Consider the following 16,571-nt stretch of genomic DNA (forward strand, 5'->3'; position numbering starts at 1 on the left):
AAGTAACTAATGAGCTGTAAATCCACACTCTGTCTTCACACACAGCAGTTTCTTCATGTTTCTGGAGACAGTGATATTTATGTGATTTGTCTGGCATCATTGAAGCAGCATGTGACAGAAGTGGGAATGTAAACCAGACCCACTGAGCTCCAGCAAACCCCACTCCTTGCACGGTCAGAATTTTCTTTTAGAGCTACTGTTCAACTGCTTGGCACATCTACCTTCAAATGAGAGCAACTCACAAGCAAACTCAGCTACTCTTTTCCTCATTAATACTGCAGAGCATGCATATACCACTTATGCAAAACAGATGGGTCAGTAAAAATAGCTTCCAGATACGGTTTCCTCATTTCACACATAAAATATTATTTACTTTTTCTAAGACACTTAAATTTAAAGTTTAAAAGAAAGCGATGCTTTGGGAATAGCTTTATCTAGTTTTATTCATCAGATTTCAACTCTAGCTAATCTAGAGTCCAAATTAGTGCGGAGTGTAAGCGGTTTACAGCCAGAGTTGGCATGACACCAGCTAGAAAAGAGGTTTTTTTTCCTTTTTTTTCTCCAGTGACCTCTATCAAGTGATACTCTACTAAGACTCCATCACACTAGTTCAGGTGGACCATTGATACAAGACTGCCTACAGTCATTGCAAGCCTGGGATCATTGCTCTGATTTTTCAGTGGCACCATGGGAATCACAATATAATTGAATACCCAGTGTCTCCTCAAATCCCTTGTTACTTGTTATTGAAAAAAGAGAAAGAGAAAGAAAAAAGAAAAAGAAAAAGAACCCTATGGTAGGAAAACCTAAACAACAGCATCACATCTTGCCATTTAAAATATTTATCGGTAAAATGATTTCATGTCCTGAGATAGAACAAGAACATAATGCTGTGAAGTACCTTGACAAAGTTCAGTGTGAATTATACACCTCTATATCCATAAAGAAGGGCAATTAATTTTCTCAGTATAGAAACGATATACATTATTTTTCAGCCTTTAAAAGCTCCCTCATACAATAATTGATAAACTTCAGTATTCATTTCATTATCAACATGCTTTCTCATGTCATGGCTATGGACTAATACATTAAAAAAGCAGAGAGGGAATTCCCAGGGCTCACGCTGTCTTTACAAATTTTAATGGATTTAATGAGCCCCTCCACAATACTCTCTGTTTCTTCATAATCACTCAATTCCTCACTGCAAGGACTCTCTGGAAAATGTGAGTCATGCCTTCAGGTCCTTTGGGATTTGACCCTGCTGTCACACTGACAGAAACTTCCTTATTTCATTTCATGGAACAATATATTTCAAAGCATAATCCCAGCCTTCTGGGATGCTTTCACTTCCAGGATGCCTGGCTGACTGCTGCAAAAGTTTGAATTTCATGAGGGAAGGCATAACATAAATGGGCATTGTCAGTGCTTTCTTTTACATTGACCACATACAACACTGCTGACTCTGATGAGCATCCTTCTTTTTTTTTCTTTTTTCTTTTTTAGCAGAGGCTGTGGAAACATTAGCTGATTACACAGCGCCTGTAAACACCCCTGGGCTCAGTTGCAGCCTGTGCCAACTAGTGCTTTCCCAAACAGCTCCTAGGCGTGATCTGGGGGTTGGAGCACCTCAAGGCCCATTCCCCGTACACAGTTTGCAAGCAGGTCCACAAGTAAGGAGACCAAAAGGGTTACTAGCAGAGACATCAGCCACCTCATGCTAGTTGGCCTCCAGAGCCCAGAAAAGTCCCTGGAGGGAGGTGTTTGGGCAGGGATGGAGTCAGAGAGCCCGGGAGCTGCCTGGAGTTCCAGCATTTGGCTCTGTGGGAGCCTCGGGAGCTGCCGGGCAGGTCACTGCTGCTGCTGCGGGTGGGCATCGCACTGCAGGGACTGTGCTTCCTGCTGGAAATCCATTGTGGTCTAGATTATCTCTGGCCAGTTTAAACTGGAAAACTCTTTGACAACTTCCAAGCAGACCAAAATACAGGCCATAATAGGAAGCGCTTCACTGATCAGCTATCCACAAACTTAATTTTACAACCTTCTTGCCATCAGGAGAAGGGCAAGTGATAGAATGCAGCCTGGAGAATAGTCTCATGGGAAGTCAGGCTGCTTGGAACCCCAGCTGATAAAAAGCCATTTCGGGTCCTCCCCCAAATAATGTTTTTGAGGCGTTATTCTCCTGCAGTGCTTCCTAGAATTTTTGATTTATTTTTTTACTTTTTTAGCCTGCTTCATAATTAAACATAATGATGTTATTTTGTTGTGTTATGTGTTTTGTTATAATATGTACTTTCTGCAAGAGAGAAAAAAATGTACCAGCCAGTTCTGTTCTTACTGACATCAATGGGTTTTGGCTCACACACTCTGTGCAGGGTTTTCTTTCTTCTTATCAAGGGTTCCATATTTTCACACAGTCCAATTTTTTATTTCTTCTGGGCATCCTTTTTATTTTGATATTTCCTTTCTCTTTGCTCTCAGAGTAATTCATTTTTACCTCTAAATTAAGCAATTTGCTTTTAACCAGTTGGCATTTTCATCAGTCAGCATATCCAAATGTTCATCTGTACCTTCCTTAATTTCATGTACTATATCAGCATTTCCTGTAACAGTAATGGCTTTCTGCAATGAGACTTACACCTCAGATTGCCCTGCTGGTTTTTCAGGCAATTATCTACTGCCTGTCCTTCTGGCAGGCACATTGCTATCTTCACTGTATTATGGTTTTGAGAGAAACATCAACCCACAGTAAGTGCCTAATACAGACTTCTCTATGGAAATTTTAAGCTTGTCATATTGTTTAAGAGAGAAGGAGGTCTTAATGCCTGCTCTCCATGCTGAGAATATCAGGAAAACTCCAGTCATTTATTAGCTGGGGCTTTAGTGCTTCCTGCTTTTCCCACTTGGTTCATACAGAGTCCATAGGGTAGCCAGCAGTACTGGTCCCCCATCATCCAGGTTAGAGTGCTTCTTCAGCCAGCACTGCTCAGTTTCTGCCACAGAAAAACCCAGGACATGAGGTGGGATGGCACACATGCAGGCTTCAGCCCAGCACAGTATCTGGATGCATAAAAGGTTGCCAGAATATGGCCCCCAGCTATGGACATAACTATAAGGATCTCTGCAACAAAGCATCAATACAAAGTCCTTCAGCTCTGACTGTCCAGCCTACAAGAGAATTAAATGGCTTGACACTTGTCAGCACCTACAGCCTGCTCCAGTTTTACTCCCCAAAACCCAGATGAAGACTGATGCTCTGCTGAGGTTTGGAACAGGTGCTGCTGGGGAAAGAGATGAAAATCGATGTGCAACTTGGGATGTCCCTGCAGCTACTACCTGATGATGCCTGTGTCTTTGGCTTCATCTCACTGCATGAGAGAAGAGCAAGCAGGGGAGATGTGCTGGGAAGAAACAAGGAAGAGGAAAAGAAAAGCCTGTTGGAAAGCAATAGAGAAGACTGGAGAACCAAGGTCATATAAGCTGGGGGAGGCTGAAGGGCACAGGACAAACGTAGTGTTGGGGTACCCAGGGCACATGGGTTTGGGGGAAATCAGGCACAGGTGGCACAGGATAGGTGTTAGGATGAAAAGGACCCTATGGCACAGTGTGGATGTGGTGGTCAGAGAGCAAGAAGCTGCAGCACAAGAATTTGGAGGGTTTGGGGGCCTGACTCCTGGGTGAGGCAGTGGTGGGGATGGGATTTTGAAAGACTTCAAGAAAATGGTAACATGAGGTGGTCATTAATCTGTAAGGGCTGCACTTCCAGCCTTGCCATGCTGTTTATTAGGGGCTTACAAATCTATTGGGAAGTAACAGGGAGAAAGAGTACATGGGATGTGAGGAAGGAGCGGGACAGAGGGGGGTGGGAGGTGAGACTCCAGGGAGAGAGGAAACCTCTTCAGTGAGGACAAAGAAAAAGAGACAGGAAGAAACACAGCTGCAACCTCAGCATCCACAGTGCTGCACCTGTCAGAGAGAACCCTTTTCTTACATTTGCATATGCACATTTTTGCATCTGCTAATGAACCACACTTTCCTCCCTCATTTCCAGTGCCAAAGATTATTAATTCCTGAAGTCTTGCTCTTACCTATTTCTTCCTGGCTGTCCTATATGCATTTTCTAATATGTATTTATTTAGGAAGGTTAGTTTCTTGCTACACAGCAGAAATAGTTGTGTTAAATCTACCCTATGAAGGCCCTAAAAACATGAAAAATGCTCTGGAAGCAGAAAAGAAATAGGAGGAAGGAAAGGAGGCACTGCAGGAAAACTCATTTGCTGAAAAATGCAGCTTATGTCTTATCAATTTAATTCCAGATAAGTCTTCATTTTGCTGTGAAGACAGATGCGATAAATATGTTAATGGAAGATTTCGATAGTTCAGTTTGTAGAATTGCAAAGCCAGATGGAAGTGATAATTTTTCTTTCATTTTAATTTTGAAATACAAAGCAAGAAAGCAAGAAAGTTCCTGATATCGTAACACTGTAATGACTTTTTGAAGGATAATAGACCTTAGCACAGAATGACTATTAACTATCATGCTCTGATACTTGCCATTTTATTGAATTCCTGTTTCCCTGGCTGGAATTCTCTCAGCTTTCTTGCCAGCGCCGAGCAGGTTACTGTCTGTGACTGACTTTCCTAGTTCCACATTCATAAAGATATTTAGCAGCAATCCTAACTTGAAGCTGGTGAGTATTTTACTGATTCTACTGTTGCTCAGGCTGGATACGTGCCTAAGCAGGCCACTGAAAATAGCATTGGAGGGAGCTAACCTGTTTTCCTGTTGATCAGGAGCCAAAACCTGCCTTTTTTTCATTCCTTAAGCAGTGCACTTAGTGCCCTCAGGGTATTAGGAGTAGCAGGACTGAACTGTGGCCTTCCATGCCTTGATTACGGTCCCCCCAGTATTAACATGCACTGAGCAATATTTGGCACGAGCCCTTGTTTGATTGTTTCAATTTAAAGCAAAGCCATCGAGGGACATATATTACCTTAAATCTGTAGGATATTTACTGCTTGAAGTGATAGGCAAAAATAAAGCTAGAAAACTTTTGCTGCTTTATTCCCCTGGAAGGGTAAGAAACAGTAGATAGCAGTTAAAAAGCCTAAGGAAATTTTAGAAAAAAAATTTCATGCCTCTCTCGTTCAGGGTCCCACCTGAAACATTACTCTGGAGTTACTAAGTGGAAACTTAGTTTGTTATATTCACCATGGTGGTTCTAACTGTGGAAAGAACAGGCACTTCTGGCTTGTTTTAAAAATAATTTTAATTTCAAGAAGGTCCTGACTGGTTCCTCCCACCCGAGCTTCTCTCCAGGAACAATTTGGCAAGAGAGTGAGGCGCTCCATTATCAAGTCAGTAGCATTAACTTCTAGGGTTTTATTAGGTCTTTCTCACTTTCTAGCTAAGCTCACAAATCAGAAACTGAATGGCTTAAGCTATTTAATTCAACATGGCAGTTAGAGCCCCCTGAGGACTTTATTCCAATGATTCCAGTGAGGAAAATGTGGATTTCTTGTGAATGACTGCTTTTATCCTACATTTTACCATTAGACAAAGGGTACAATTGTTTTGTCATTACTGTCCTCAGCTGAGGGTGCCTGTGGGTACAGGTGGTATTGGTTATTAGACAGATATCTGCCATCTGGTCTTGATATTAGATAGATATCTGATATCTGAAATAGCAGATTAATTTCATCATTTGATACATACTATTTTGTTTTATTTGTTTAGTTTGCATATAGTTTCTTGGGGTTTGTCTTTGTTTATTTAATTAGTAAATAATACAAAATTGCAAACATATGTGGTCTGGAGGTTTCTTACCCAAACAAAATGATCAGATGAGAGGGAAAGTCTACAGTGTACTGTGGAGGAAAGAGGAGAGATCCCCAGGCTGTGGAAGTGAAAGCTGTGTCAGCAGGAGCCAAGACAACTTAATTAGCCCTGTGAAGAGACTGGGCAGAGTGCTTGGTTCATGCAGCTATATTATATTTGAGAATTCATCTGTTGTCTCTGGACTTTGCTGAACTGTGCAAATATCCATGTCTCTGCAGCATTGCACCTTGCATGCAAGCGGAGGCCATTCTTACACTCATCTGAGGTTCCAGTCCGTGCTGGCTGCTAATCTCATACAATTCAGTGACTAACATGACCAGAAGTACACAGTGGAACATAAGTCTTGCTCCTGGCCCTAGCGTTCCCTTTTACCAAGGTCAGAGAACAGCAGGCAGAGACAGCTGGAGCCTCTCTGCCCTCACAGCCTTGCTGTGAGCAAAGAGGCGATCAAAGCACAAGCTGTAGCTAGAGGTGACCCACCCTTGCAGAGCATCCTCAGGTATTGGCATAAACCAGCCAGATCTTAGCCCTCTGTGGACTCATGCAGCAGCAGCAGCATTTAATCCTGGAGCACCAAGCCAAGCAGAGCTTCCCAAGTATTGGGCAAGGAAGACATTCACCATCCTCCAGCAAGCAGCCAGAGTCCCTAAGCACCAGGCAGGGAGCTGCCTGCAGGAGGAGCATGGGCATTCATGCAGCACTAAAGCTTATTCCAGGCTGCCACCTTGTCAGGCTTAAGTTCAGCTCATTAGGACATTCGTCTGTTATTTATGCAAATAAGTCTATGCATAGTCACAAAATACGCAAAGAGGACCATTTATCATTTTGGCACAATTTCCAATTTTCTGAACCCTTCAGACATCCCTGATACATGTAGAAGAAAATGCAGTCTTCCCTGTCACTACTGCTGGCAAAGAGGCCAAGGCAAAGCCTATCTGCTACCATCCACATCCTCTCAGAGGATTCATGGTGCTTGGGCTAGAAAAGATAATGCGTTCTGTGCAACTTTAAACCTGTTATGTTACAGCTCAGGATGTTTAATCTTATGAATAAGGGATCTCTACTTGTGTCACCTTTCCAGGGAAGGAGATTTACAAATCTGTGTAACTAAGCAGTTTATTACTTATTTATAACAAGCATGTGACAAAAAAAATGTCTTCTGGAACAGGCTACTTAAATGTGCTTCTTGTCTGGACAGCTGCAGTCTAAGGTTGCTCTGGCTCATTGATGTGCAAAGGAACCTCAGATCATCCCTCTTCTGCCCTTATTGTTCCCTCCTCACTTCAGGAAAATAATATCTTTTGCATGTCTAGTCTAGAGTGAGCATCTACCTGTTGTTCTCCACACAGCTATCAGTAACTGCAGGAGGTCTGAGTCCTCCTGACTAGGGTATGGGTTCACCTGAAACACAACTTTAGGGAATTCTTCCCCAGTTCTGTACCCCAGGCCAGTACCAGGCTGACAGCTTGCCTGTTAGCTCCAGGAGCCAGTTTATTGCATATCCTCCCTAGCCTAACAGGATGGCTTAAAAGCTGCCGCAAAGTTCACTGTACAAATTAGCAGAAAAGAAGTTTCCACAGTACACGTAAAGACACAAGAAAATTATGCAGCTTTTTGCTGTATTACCCTTATCTGAGTGACCTGCCTTACCCATTCACTCCTCCTATGGTCTATTGTAACCATCTCCCAGACTATGTGGAGCTGCGGGCCCACGTGTAGGCTTGGAATTGGCACTCAGGGGAGGAACACCTTCAGCAGGCAAGGAGGGGTACTCACAAAAGCTCCCCTTCCAGGGTAGCTACAACTGGAACTTAATTTGATAGCAACACAAAAAAATAACTTTTCCTGAACTCCCCAAAATATAATTCCATTACTTACATTGCAATTAAAGTGCAGCAAAATCACAGTACAGAGACCTGAAAGTATTTCCAATGTTTTTCCTTCTTCCCCTGTAGGGAATTTGTATTTGCACATGACCGCAACTGCAACCCAAATTAAATATCTCCTGATCTCTCATTAAAGTCCATCAAGATGCTTTTCTTTGATTCTTTCAATGTATGCAAGAAAATTGTGGTGGGTTGACCCCAGTCAGCAGCTAAGCACCCATCCAGGTGTTTGCTCACTCCCCCTTGACATCAAGTTGATGATCTCTTCAGAGTGAAAATAGTAAAAGCAAAAGCCAGAAAACTCATGGGTTGAGATAAAGGCAGTTTAGTAAATGAAGGAAAAAGGGGACCCCCCCCGCCCCAGTGATGCAAGGGCAGTCAGTCACCACCTCCCACAAACAGACTGATGTCCAGCCAGCCTCTGAGCTATGGCCACCTTCCCATACCAACCACCCCCTCAGTTTTTATTGCTGAGCATGGCATGGTACATCATGGAATATCCTTTTGTTCTGCTGGGGTCAACTGTCCCATCTATGTCCCTTCCCAACCCCTTTTCCACCCCTAGCCTACTGGCTAGGAGTGGGGCAGCCTGGGAAAAAGAGGAGGCCCTGACACTGTGAGTAAGCTGCTGTGCAACAGCCAAAACACTACTCTGTTATCAAAGCTGGTTTAGCCACAAATCCAAAACACAATATCTTACAGGTTGCTGTGAAGAAAATCAACTCCATCTCAGCCAGATCCAACACAAAAATTTATGAACAAATGCATTGTGTTAGGTTAACCACAAAGAAAATTGTCCTAGAAGGGGCACTTCTTTCTTCACATCAAGTGCTATTCTAAAACAGCTGCCCTTTTTGCTTCCGATCTGTTTGCCACTTGGGTAAGTGCAAAACCATATAGTCAAAAATATCTATACAACCTGACTTTCTGTGAATTTAATTCTACTGTTTCCAGCTGAGCAATATTATCTTTACAATATGAAAACATATGCTTTCTCTTAATAAAGATTTGAACATGGCCACTTCAAGTCTCTCCCCTTCACTTTTGCGTTGGTGCAGTAAAGGATTATCCACACAAAACTATACGGCCAAGCTTTCTGCTGTGAGTTGGCATGGTTCCGTTGTTTTTCATGGATCAATTAACACACACTGGAGATTTTAGCCATTGTTGTCTATAATGGCTAATTTGCCTATTAAAGAGAACTGAGAGCCATCTGTGTACATGCCATAGGGATACGCCAGTGAAATGGAGACTGTAAACCCACAGAACATGACCTATGCTTGTAAGACATTTGAAGACAAGGTGTGATACCTTACCTTTGGAGCCTGTAGTACATCAGACACACCTTGCCTAGGCACTGCAAAAACAGGTTTTGGTGCAAGTGTTGTTGGCTTTTTGGGAGGCCTGGGTGGTGGATGAAGGGTTTGGTTTTCATATCTTCGCACCATATAGTATTGCTCGTCGCTGATTTCTTCCACTGTTGTCTTAGTCACAGGTGGGACGACTGTCTGGACATCTTTGCTGAGCAAATGGACTGACATGTTTAAACGATATACAGGAATCTCCCAGCTTTCCACCGGACTGCTGGCACTACTGATCAGCAGATAAGAGTCTGTGATTTCTTCTTCTAACTGCAGACCCGGCACGGCAGCCAAGATATCTTCCTCAACAGAAAGGTCCCTCACGGACACTTTGACATTAAAAGGCAGACGAAATTCTTTGCAAATCTCAGAAAGCTGGTACCGTTTCTTGTCATGAATCACTTCCACAAAGCCACCTTCCATGTACATAGGGAGGAGCACTTTCTTGTATGTATCACTCAGTATTTGTTCACAAGCTAAAACATCTATGAGTTTCTTTCTTCCTTCATACAGAACTTCACTAGTCTGGCATTGCTGGACTAAAAATTGATCTCCAACAGAAACAGAATAAAGCTCTTTATGAGGGGAATCAAAGGCTTTAGTTGCTACAACATGAAGCTGTTCCTTTTCACTTTTTGCTATCTCTAAGTCATAGGCTGTTGGAAACTCCCGAGGTCTTCTCTTAAACTTTCCTTTGTAGCTCATAGGGATTAAAAAATGTCTTTTCGGGGAATTGCTTCTGATCTCAGAGGCTAGGACTCTTGTTGCCTGGTACTTTTTGTAGATGACGATCTCTTTCCCTGTATGCAGTAAGTTACAAGGTTTTTGGCTTCCTGAAGGCCCGTCCATTATTTCAGCAGTCATAGGAAATTCCTTGCTTGTTCTCTCAAATACATCTTCCAAAGACAGTGGCTGAAGGAAAGAGCTAATATCATAACAGTCTGTTATATCCTTGACCTCGATATCTAGATCTGAGAGGATATGAACTATGTCCTTTCGAACTGAAAAGAAAAAGAAATACATGAATTTTTATTTTCAAACTGACGTTGGAATAAAATACACATGGCCTGTTGGCCAGATACTAAAAATACCTTCCCTGGGGCATGCACGTTCATATGTAAACCAGCACAATTAATAGGGCCAATCAAAATATAATTTTTAACTTGAGATATATGGCTATCAGATATGCAGGAGACCTCACAAAGGAAAGGAGAAACAAGATAAGAATAATGTGTGCAAGTGAATAAAATTTAAAAAAAGAGGAGAGGGTAAAATATCAAGTTCACTATCTTTCTCACAGCACCTCCAAGTTTAATCAGCTGTTTATTGTATCAACTTTTACTTGAGTACAAGATGTAGTTCTGTTCCTTTATTTCACAGTAATTTATGGTTTCTCCAAAGAAATGGGGGGGGGGAACATTTTTAACAAATAAATAGCTTTTGAACCGGTTGTTAACAGATGTTGTTGCTGTGGCCAGTCTGGGAGAAATAAGTTATTCTGATATCTAATAATGAAAACATTTATAATTATTAATGTCACAGAGTCACAGATCAGTCAGGGTTGGAAGGCACCTCTGGAGATCATCTAGTCCAACCTCCTGCAAAAGCAGATTCACCTGCAGCAGGTTGAATAGAGTTATGTCCAGGTGGGTTTTGAATATCTCCAGAGGAGGCTCCACAGACTCTCTGTCACCCTCAAAGTAAAGAAGTTTTTCCTCCTGTTCAGGTGGAACTTCATGTGCTGCAGTTTGTGCCCGTTGCCCCTTGTCCTGTCACTGGGCACCACTGAAAAGAGCCCAGCCCCGTCCTCTTGATATACTTGTCCTTAAGATACTGGTATGCATTGATAAGGTCCCCCTGAGCCTTTTATTCTCCAGGCTAAACAGGCCCTGCTCTCTCAGCCTTTCCTCATAAGAAAGAGGAAATAATATCACTTTAGAAAAAAAGGCAAAACCTTTGTATAACAAAGCATAAGCTTATTGTTAATGAATGAAGAAATTTCTGCTATGATGGCCCTCTGTGGAAGTCTTACATCTTTTTCTGTGGCACCTGGTTTTATTCACTATCAGAACCATGCCATTGCATTTAACAGTCTGACAGGGAGCAACAACTTTTTTATCACAACCAAACCTGCAAAATTTTGTATGTAAAACTTCCAAGCACAAATCTGACTATGCAATTAAGACTTGTTTAAGAATCTGGCTCCAAATCAGTGACATCACAGATCACTGACCAGGGCAGTAAGATTTAACAAGCAAATAATATTTAAGGACTCTCTTCAGTTAGACTTATTCTGCATAGACCCGCGCACAAGGATAGTATATCCTGGATTCACACTTCTTTGTAGCAGGACATACCAATATTTTACGCTTAAAAGTCAGTATCAGTTGTATTTTATGACAGATTTTTATAAGTGATTCAGGATCTGTTTATTCCAGCTCTGCTTTTATCCTATTGGACACCTTCAGGTGACAAGCATCTTTAGTACACAAGGGAAGCCAATAAAGGAGGAATAACTAGTGAAAATGAAAGTTTTCTATGGGTGTTTGAGGGAGTTTCACACACATAATTTGTGCATTATTAAGAATGAGAAGTATAGAGGCTTCCTGCACACAGCCTGTGAAAATGTAGTTTGCTATCCCTCTTATCAGGAATCTTTTTTATTGAATCATGGATAGTATTTCTTATACTTTTGCTTGTGTCTATTTATAGGTCTTCTAAAAATGGTGAAAATCTGTTTTTCATGGTCCACAAGAAAATAGTTAATGATGTACCATGAAGCCTACTTTTCAAGTTTGCATTAAATAATTATTTAGGACATATTTAATGCTGCTTAAATGTTGAACGCACTGTGAAACAGAAAATGAAATCAACAAATGCAACTTTTACTGGAATATCTGGAAGACAAGTGAATACCAAACATTTCTGAACCTTCAGAAAGCTTTTTAGAAACATTGAATTCTTATTGATTCTACACAGATATCTAAGTAGGCATAGGAATACACACCTAAGTGAACCCAGCTTCAGGAGATGGGCTAGATTCCTGAATGTAGCTAGTGTTGTAGAAAACAAAGTATTTTATCTTGCAAGGTATACTTTCCGAACTCATACATTAAATCGCATAGCAAGCACAGCTGAATGTCTCATGATAAGCATTTAACAGCTATAGTGTATTGTGCTAACAGTCTTTATCCACTTTTACTTCTTTCTCTTTTATCCATTTACTTACAACAATCATCAGAGAAAGCTCGACTGTGAAAAGATTTCTTGCTTGATATCCCCATGAATGGCATATTTCTGTTAGGATTTCACTTCTATGGAGCTCATTGGTTTGCTTCTAGTAAATGTAACAGACAACAAAACCTTCCCAAGAGTTAAGCTCCTATCCTGCAAACTTTTAACAGGATGGTTGCATCACAAGTAGAATTGCATCACATTTCCAGCTACTGCCTAGGCTGTCCTCAAGCAAGGTCAAACATTTTAGCTTAAGTTTTTTTGCTTAGGTAGATATCTCAGTTCAGAGAGGGTTATGCTACACATGCACACACGGGTTATTACTGCAGCTCGGCTATTCAAGCCACCATAACTCAGGAGCCTTCCACTGTGTATCTTTACTCTTGCACACCTTCTAATTTTATTCCCATGACTAATTTCACAACCAGGTTTAAAGTAAGACATAGTTATAGACATTGTTAAGAACAGTATCCAGCAGGTTCAATGTTTTGGTGGAACAACCAGAACAGTGTTAATGTGACATGGAAAAAATAATTTATTTACATATTAATCAAAACCGATAACACAAATTACACCTTTTAAATATATTGGTTTTCTAATATCTTCCTGTTTCCTCAAACCTAGGAGTTTCAGAAATTATCCATGAGTCTTTTCTGTTTATATTCTATCGCTATTTTTTTCTGCAATAGAGTAAAAAAAATATGAGTTTGCTTTCTCCTGAAAAATAAACAGTAGTTGAGTGTGTTACAACATGTATATCTATATGCTTTTTCTACCTCCTAGCCATAACCATAAATGATCAAGTGGCTTTTCTGTGGCCAAAGTCTGAGAAACAGAATCTGAGAACTGAACAGAATTCCTAAGCTGCACTTTTTCACTATGCAATATATTTTATTTGCAATAATGACTTAAATGTAGTGGTTAATAAAATGGCAACAGAAAGAAATGCAAGGTAACTATATGAATTAACAGATGATAAAGGAATAAAAAAGGGAATATTATTTTTCTTTTTCTTCATCTTGAAACTAGCATCAGTGGCAAATACAGATCAGGAATCCTTGACCAAACCGAATCCTTCCTGACTATTTTAAGCAAGTTTTGTGTCTTTAAGGGGACTTTGTTATACTGAGTTTAACAGAACATTGACTTTGATTCCTACTTACATTTCATTACTGCCTGCACTTCATAGACAGGTGTGAGAATCAAGCAGCCATCAAAATTCTCAGGAAGTGGATTAGAGGAGTCCCATATGTGTAAAGTATTGGAAAGTTTGACAATCCGGTCTCTGGACTTAGGGATTTTCCATTCTGCAATCTCTTTTAGGGTGTATATCTGGTCATCTTCACACTCATAGAATTTTCCTTCTTGTGAAAGGGGCAAAGTAAATGAATGAGACTGGTTATTTCTGACTATGCCACAGTTCACAGACATCGTTCCATTGACCTCTTCCACTGAGTTGAAGGTGATCTGCTCACCGTGTTTGATAGTGAGGTTTGTCAGTTTTATATCCTCAGGGCTGTAGAAACACGGATGGCCAAATCTTGTTGGCCCAATAAAGACTTTTGTTGTAATTTCTTCAATGCTGACATATGGAGTTTTATCTGCCACAACTTTATAAAGACCTAAGAACAGAAAACTTGCATTATAAAAAGGGAAACATACAAAGCAAGCCATGACAAATTTTTAGACTGTGAATGCAATAAAAATGGGGAGCAAAGCACATCAAACAATTCATAGCTGATAGTTTGGTTGCTAGAAATGTGACTCTACGAAGATAAAATCAACTATGTGATACAATGTATAGGTGGCTGGAATTAGCCCTTTCTACTCTGCATCTAATTTCTGACATCCAACACTTTTATGTCCACGTTAACATTTTTCTTTACCACACAAAAAAGAAAAATCATCTTAAATTCTTACCTGTTCCTCTCAGGAAAACAACCCTTAAGAAATAATTGCAGACATGGTATGAAGAAGAGCAAGACTACTGTTATCAGTGAAATGCAGGATGTTTCTGCCTAAACATCAGTGCTATATATCTTCCACACACAAGACTGGGGATTCCTAGACCAAGTATATTTAAATATACACCACAAAAGAAAAAGTAGCACCTACAGATAAGAATGAGCAAAAGAAGTAGTTTTTAGCATATCTGATAGTCCAGACCACCAGATGGAGTAATTCAAAGTTTGGGTGTTGTAGCACTCTGGCCATCGCAAGGCAATTAAGGTGGTCAAGTTCTACAAGGCAGAAGCTGCATCTGAGCTTCCCTATCCCCTAGGGACATGATTATTTCATGTTAATCATGCCCCTTGGAGCTGTCTCATTAGGAGTTCACATCACAAGAAAAACGTGTACATTTCTACGTTTGCGTAAGTGTTTTCATAGCAGAAGATGAAGTGGATGGTTTAGAGGACTAAACAGTAGGGTTTAGCTGAACTGTGTGATTCAGCTGTCTTCTTCCCAAGGCACAGCAGTGTGAATGCTGCCTCAAGGAATTACGCGCAGTTTCCTGGGATAGGCATTGACTAAGGCTTGCTTCCCAGTGAACGTAACTGAATGTAGAGGTTATTTTTAGGCCAGGTTTGCTAGCCACAAATTAATCAGTAGCTACAGTGGCAAAGAAGCCAAGCTCCCTGGGAGATACAATGCCTTTTCGCCTTCCTTCCCCTGAAGCCAACTAGCAGAAATCCTACGTCCCTGCTGTCCCACACTCCTGCCTCCCCTGGCCCACACAAAGGGCACTGTGTCTCTGTGGTAAAGGAATACTCCCACCTTGCCAGTTATGGAGAAGGCACGGGATAGACACGCAAGGAGTGCTGCTTGGCAGCACTAGAAACTCTTTCATGGCAGCTCCGCTTCCCATGAGTGGTTCCTGCCATGTCTGCAGGGGTTTATGTGTCCCATTCAACTTCCCCCAGTGATTCAGTGTGGGAACCAAGCCCACACTGGCTATGGCTCTCTTCTTGTGGGAACCAGACTGTAAGGAAGACCCAGCAGATACCCGGCTCTCAGGAAGGTGGGATTCTGCCAGAACACAGTTCCTGCTGGATGCTGAAAAGACACTCACTCCCTTCTCTAGGCCTCCCCTGACTGTGGGATTGTTTAACAAATTAGAGTGGGGGATTGCTTCCATTAAAAATAACCTCCAAATTGCTTATTTTCTCCTATACCTTTTCCCTTACTAACTTTCACCACTGACCACAATCAACACAACGGAGGGGCCTGCATGGAAGCAGGGGTTCCTTAAGATTGTATCCTTTAAAAAGTATATATCAAAGCATTCCCCTCTCCACAAAGCCATATTTTTTTTGGCCACAGATTACTGTGGTTCTGGCTTCACTGTAACACAACCTGCTGCTTTAACTTCACAGCTTTAACACCCTTCTTGTTACAGGAGATATTATTAAGATTCTGTCTGTTGAGTAGCTTTTTACTGAATTTATCACCAGATTATGCATGTTTGGTTCTAGGTATCCTGTAATGCCACTAGTAACTGTGGGAACTAACAGCTCTGAGGGCTTGTCAGCAGCCTAAACAGTAATAGTCTATTTGATCTACTGCAGAAATAGTCACTAGTTGTGCCTATGTAACTGCTTTCTGCAGTCTGTTCCTTCACAGTTGTGCATATGACAGCTAGCTTTTCCTCTGTGAAATTAGTACCTTTTTGCAAATACATCCTCTATGTATTATGTCCTCACTGCAGCACTGTGGGAAAGTCTCCAGGCTTTTTTTCTTGTCTGCAAGGAAGCCACATCCATGAATGTAGCTGCTCAAGTACAAAGTACAATTTCAACGCACCTCTTATTTACTAGTATTTACAATGTTCCTCACAGCCCTTTCTAACACAATTATTAAGGAAGTTAGCTACCGCAGTCCTAATCACCACTGGAGCTGTCAGTGCAGATCAAGACAAACTGGTTCACCAGCATTTAGAAAACATCACAGTGACAAGGCAGCAACGACAAACTGAAATTGCGGAAAAGACAGCATCCCCCAAACAGCATTCTGGTGTCATGCTTTGCAAGCACAAGATGGGCATCGTCTTCTGGCAGTGCTGGGAAAAAGCAAATAGGAATATTCTTCATTAAAAAATGTATTCAAACTACATATGATGTATCCCAAGGGCAATAACTATGTTTACCCATCTGTGACACAGGAGCACATGTACTGCCCCTAGAAAACATCCAGAACTGCATTAAAAAGCCTTCATAAACTATGTCAAAAAAGCCTTCTTAGTTGAAAATACAACAA

At 41.2% G+C, this 16,571-nt stretch overlaps 1 protein-coding gene across 1 annotated transcript in view; it reads right to left on the reverse strand.

The window, feature by feature from the left end:
- Positions 1–16,571, reverse strand: part of THEMIS (thymocyte selection associated) — an 84,514-nt gene that overhangs the window by 45,843 nt on the left and 22,100 nt on the right. The window contains exons 3-4 of the mRNA XM_037392992.1: positions 13,481–13,939; positions 9,039–10,084 (exon numbers count right to left, since the gene is read on the reverse strand). Coding sequence (XP_037248889.1) covers positions 9,039–10,084; positions 13,481–13,939 — 1,505 coding nt within the window. The remainder of the gene's footprint in view (positions 1–9,038; positions 10,085–13,480; positions 13,940–16,571) is intronic.

This window comes from Falco rusticolus, chromosome 6 (genome assembly GCF_015220075.1).
Source record: "Falco rusticolus isolate bFalRus1 chromosome 6, bFalRus1.pri, whole genome shotgun sequence".
Lineage (NCBI taxonomy): Eukaryota > Metazoa > Chordata > Aves > Falconiformes > Falconidae > Falco > Falco rusticolus.